At 33.7% G+C, this 5801-nt stretch overlaps 1 protein-coding gene across 1 annotated transcript; it reads right to left on the minus strand.

Moving 5' to 3' along the window:
• Nucleotides 1-468: 468 nt before the first annotated feature.
• LOC120277911 (probable indole-3-acetic acid-amido synthetase GH3.8) lies at nt 469-3500 on the minus strand. Its single transcript, XM_039284776.1, has 3 exons — nt 3166-3500; nt 2961-3062; nt 469-1983 (listed from the first exon to the last, which is right to left on the minus strand). Exons 1-3 carry the CDS (start codon nt 3483-3485, stop codon nt 618-620), a joined length of 1788 nt encoding a protein of 595 aa, XP_039140710.1. The 5' UTR covers nt 3486-3500; the 3' UTR covers nt 469-617.
• Nucleotides 3501-5801: the final 2301 nt, after the last annotated feature.

A 5801-nucleotide genomic window follows, 5' to 3' on the forward strand; every position in this document is an offset into this window, starting at 1 on the left:
CATTTTAACACTCATACATTAATTTACACAACATCCAGAACACTCCATTTGAAAACTACAAATTACTCTAGTATTCTAATAAATAAAACCTAGACCAAAATGATTTGAGTTGTTAATCCAAGAAACATCAGTATAAATGGAAACATAAGTGGAAGTATTTAAATAGGAAACTTCCCTATCAGAAGTTCTTCTTTTCCTTGTGTACTCTCTTGCAAGACTCCAAGCTCTCTCAGTGATAGAATCAAAGTTAGGACGAACGCTCTTGAAGACAAAGTTGCATCTGGCCTTTCAGATCAGCGATGTGTAATTACAATATATGCATATTATAATACTATAATCAATTAATTATAAATCTTAGCACTCTCATGATCATACAACCAATAACTTTAAATTAAAAAAAAAAAGCATATATAGATATATATGTTCAAACTAGTATTTATTTGATACAAAAATAAGAAACTTCATTAATGAACTCACAATTAAACATTTCAAACACAACAAACAACAACAACAACGGCAAACAACAAACAAACACACACTCTTTTATTATTCTAGTTTCCAAACATATCATATCCAGCCCTTCTTTCAATGTTAGATCCTCCATAGATTCCCCGAATCTAACTGGTTGACTTGTATGGGGTCCACGTGGGACACGCCGGGCTAAAATGCGCCGAAATCACCCGGGAATCCAATAGTTCCAAAATTGGCGGGAAATTCACACATCTCGGCACCTTATACTGATTAATGGAAGCCCCTCTTGATATAGCATAGTCCATCAACTCCTCAAACGTCCCACCTTTAACCACCCTTATTTCCAACGGCCCTATTGACCCATCCGCCACCCTACTTTGCCTATACACTGTGTTCATCGCCTCCTCCATCTCCAAACAACACTTCTCCAACACCTCCCCGTCGGGAATCCCCTCCGATGACTTCAGCAACAACTCCCAGTATATCACATAGTGCCCCGGAATCACCTTTGTGTCTGCTTGGCTGGTGTATTCGATCACGCTTGCGCCGAAGGGTTTGAGCAGTTCCGAGGCTCTTGCTACCGCGGCTTGTAATTCGGCTTCATCGGTTTTATCCGACTCAATACTTAGCAATACATTCTTTCTACGTATAAATTTGAACTCTGGTGCCGCATTGTGGAAACCAGTGACGAGGAGGATGTCCCCTACACGGTACCGGCAGAGTCCGGAGTATGTTGTTATCACAAGCTCGTACTCTTTTCCTACTTCGACATCGGCGAGTTCGACTAATGTGGTGGAGTTAGAAGTTGTTGAACCATCATGAGGGATGAACTCAAAATAACCCATCATTGGCATTATGGTGTAAGTGACCTCTGAAGGATGACACATTGGCCGGAGATTTATACCAAAATAACATTCCGACGATGCGTACATCGTGCAAGCCATCGGTAAGTTACCGCTGTAGAACTCAAGTGTGGGGATGTATTGAGCCATGGCGCCAGTGACGATGACATCTAAGTATTTAGTGTTTGGCCAAATTCGTTTGATTATGCCGGACCAATTGCCGGAGGAGCATTCGGAGATGATGAATTTAGAGAGGTCAGGATTTGGAGATAGGATTTCGGATATGGCAGTGCGGATAGAGGGGTCGGTAATTTTGGGAGAGAGTTCACCGGAGGCAATGTCGAAGGCGAGTTGATGCCAGTGGAGTTGAAGAAATCGAATGGCTCGAAGGAGGCCAGAGGCGAAGACGGCGCCGACACGGAGGACATCGTGGCGGTGGAGGAGGCCGCAGAGCATTTGGGAGTACATGGATTGGAAGGAGTCGGTACAGAGAATGGTGGCGTTTGGGCTGGTGTAGACGTTGTAAGGGTCGAAAGGTCGGTGTCGGAAGTGCTCGCTTTTGTAGTAGCTAGTTAGGACTGGACGGGCGACGAGGCCCCCAGGGGTTTTTGTTTCAGATTTTATGAAGAGGAAGTATAGACCTTTGCCTTTGTCTAACCCGGGGACATACCTGTTAATTATGCACAATTTTGTTATAAATAAAGTTTGTGTTTTTCTCAGTTTAAATTTAAGACTTGTTTGAAGCTCTTGAGGTTCTTTTATATAGTTATATATACACACATATAAAGTTTTTTATTGGATTTTCACTTTGGAAGGTAGAGTTTGTTCTATTGAACAATAAATAAAACATGCAAACTAAATTCTTAGTTTTCTTTCAGTAAAGACACACATGCACAAACATTTATATATATATATATAGTGGTATATATCCCACCTTAATGGATTTATAAGTTTTTATAAGAGAAAGAACTAGTTAATGAATTAGCAATAGATCATGACTATTTTTAAGCTGAGTGAGTTCTACGACAACTTGGTATTTTGAACTATCTCTGTGATTGATTTGGTTAAATCTTATGAATGCATTTTTCTAAAGTTTTATAATAATATTGAAAAAATAAATCAGATCATCATTCTTTCTATAATAATTAAAAACATATATATGAAACCAACAATCTAATCTTCTCTTCACTCTACAGATATATATATATATATATATATATATATATATATATATACAGATGGTTCTATCTAGTTGTCTCCTTTGTAGAAGTCTTTGTGTGATATCTATATATATATATATATATATAGATGGATCTATCTAGTACTTACATATATCCAAACCACCCCTTTGCCCTCTTAGCTTATAATATAGTATGAATTTTCCAACACACACACAGGGTTATCTTCTCTTCTCATTGTGATCTATTCCATTATCAATATGAACTCAGTCAACCTAAGCTTCATCATTACCACAACATGATCTAATTAATATATACATAGATACATACATATATATATATATATATATATATATATATATATATATATATATATATATATATATATATATATATATATAATTAGCGATCAAAGTTTTTATAATTTGTTTGTATCTAATGAATATATATTTCCAAAAAGCATACTCACAGATTCATGACAGGCATAAGAAGACTATAAAGAAGCTGTCTTCTATCCAACTCCTCTTGAATAGTTGGCATAAGCTTCCTCTCACCAGCAGAAGTCCCAGAACTACAAAGAAAAATTAACACAATCAAATTAACAAACACAATCATCAAAATTAACACAAAATCATTAATTACTACACTAATCCAAAACAATTGAACTCAAAAACCTTGTGAGAAACTCAGAGATAGGATGAGAACAAAGAATCGGAGACCGATCTCCATTAGCAATCCTCTGAATATCCGGCAAAAGATCTTCATAAGTAACCACTGGAACTTTAGCCTTAAAACTACATCGGTCAATGGATCCACAAAGATTGAATCTTTGAAGGTACTCAGTTTGAGAGTTCTGGCTAAGTATCTCAGCAAGAACTCTTTCTTGCACCTTCTTTGTATTATTTGTCACCTCTTCAATGAATTGGAGTTTCTTGGCGTCATTCTCACAAGCAGCTTCACCGAGAGGAGTTGAAAAGGATGATTTAATGGCCATAGATTAGGGTTTGAAGGTTGGAGATGGAGGTGAGGGAGAAGAAGACGAAGTTGGAGGGATAAATAGAGGATGGGAAAGGGAATGCAGCCATGCACGTCGACGTAAACGAGGACGTAGGCTTGGTTTTGCATGGGAACAGGTGGGCCCATGATGGGTTCATGGGCCGACATGTGGGGCCCATATGTCGGGGTTTCTGAGAGCTTGCCACGTATGATGATTTGTCGTTTTGCGAGTGGGGCCCGGGAGCTGCCGGCGAGGTGGTGTTGGGTTATGAATTGTCTGGGTTTTTGGATTTATAACCCTGTAAAAATAATTATTTAAATCGTTGGTTTTCTTTTTCAGATAATTATTTGTGTTATTTTATAAAGAATTATATTTGTGTATATATTTATAGTTTAAATTAAATTTTAAAAATTATAAAAAGTTTTTATTTTTATTTTTTTATTTATTTTTAGTAGAAACTAAACCCCTTTTATTAAATATAAAATTAGACTAAGTTGTTATTTAAAAAAAAATTGAAAAAGTAGATAAACCACAATCATTTTAAAAAAAAACTAATACAGAAAAGCAAGAACGCATAGGAGTTAAAGCTCTATAAAAATTTTCACCAGAAGTGAGAAAGAAAAACACTGAACAACCAAAAACAAAATAAGACCCTAAAAGATAAAGGGATCCTTTAGGGGAACATGAGAAAACAAGAGAACTAGCTCTCGCCTGGGGTGTCAGGTACCGCTTCTCTGGTGGACAGAAACTCCAAATTTCTCTTGATCTTTGATATCGGGTCTTCAAGTTTTGTCTTTTTTGACTCAGGAACTGTAAATAACTACAAAAGTACCATATGATCAATCTTCATGATAATAGACCCTGTTGAAAGACAATTTTAAAAAGTGTTACCATTTTTTTTTTTTTATCTTTTGCGTGTGTAACAGTGTAAAATTTAATAATTTCGTTTAAATTCTTAATGGATAAACATAATTTTCCCAAGATATAGATTTATAAATAAATAAAAACAATATGTAGAATATGTAAATAAACATAATTTTCTCCTGGCATGTCAGCCTTTCTGTTTTTTGGAGGGGGCTGTGCAAAAGCTAAAACCCCCTTTTTAAAATATAAAGTAAAACCAAAATGTTATTTCAAAAAGTGTGTTTTTTTAAATTTAACAATTTTTTGCGTGTATAACTCGGTAAAATTTAATAATTTCGTCCGATTCTTGATAGAATTTCTCAGAAAAATTTAAGTTTTCCTTAACATGATGATGATTGTTTTTTATGATATAATAATGAGTGTTTTGATGATTATAAAACACATTTTAAATTTAAAAATAAGAAATAAAATTGATTAGAGTTTAAAAAAATAAAATATTTATGAAATATTAGCATGAGGTTATTTACGTAAGCCTAATAAGAAGACAAGTTTAAATCATAATTATGTAAGATGACAGTGTAGGTGTTGTAAAACTTACACACGCTTCTCACATGTGTCTTTTCCGGATACGTGACTCGTTACTATTTTAAAAAAAATTATATAATAATTGTTCTAATTATATATTTTTTTTCATTTTTTATATAAATCTTTGTTTTCCAATCCCTTGTTTTAAAAACCAACACGTTGTTATAAAACAAGACATGATTTGATTTTCAAATCATTGACAACTTTGATGTCGGATAAACATATAAGTCAGTCCAATGCACATGTAAACATAATACTTAATTTTCAATTTGTCCAAGCTCATAACATGATATGTGATTCCACAACTGTTGTTATTAATTTCTTACCGACCCCAGTCATGTTTCTATATTTTTCCTCATTTCCTTTTCACTAATATTTATAGAAATTATATATTTTAAAAAATTATATGAAATAATAATAAATGTTAAAATTATAAGGCAAAGGATATATAGCCTTGTGTGAGGCTTGATTAGCGGGATTTTTATTGTCTGGGCACATCAAGCATAATGGTGCTAATGAATTATTGAAATGATTTTAAACTTACAATTCAATTTCAGAAAATTTTGGGTATATACAAATCTTTTTGAGTAATATATATATATATATATACAAATCTTTGATTATATATATATATATATATATATGTTTGTTGTATTTGTAAAAAAAATTATAAATATAATTATTTATGACGATAGATACTATGACTAACACATTTAGTGACCATAAAGTTAATTTCAACCTAAACAACTTAATTTAACTCCACGTTGAACATTATCTCAATCAATATTAATTTGACTAAATTGCACAACAATCAACATTTATCCTTCACATGAAGATTAGGTCTGGAGAAAGACACAACAAGAT

The sequence above is a fragment of the Dioscorea cayenensis genome, chromosome 15 (assembly GCF_009730915.1).
Source record: "Dioscorea cayenensis subsp. rotundata cultivar TDr96_F1 chromosome 15, TDr96_F1_v2_PseudoChromosome.rev07_lg8_w22 25.fasta, whole genome shotgun sequence".
Taxonomy (NCBI): domain Eukaryota; kingdom Viridiplantae; phylum Streptophyta; class Magnoliopsida; order Dioscoreales; family Dioscoreaceae; genus Dioscorea; species Dioscorea cayenensis.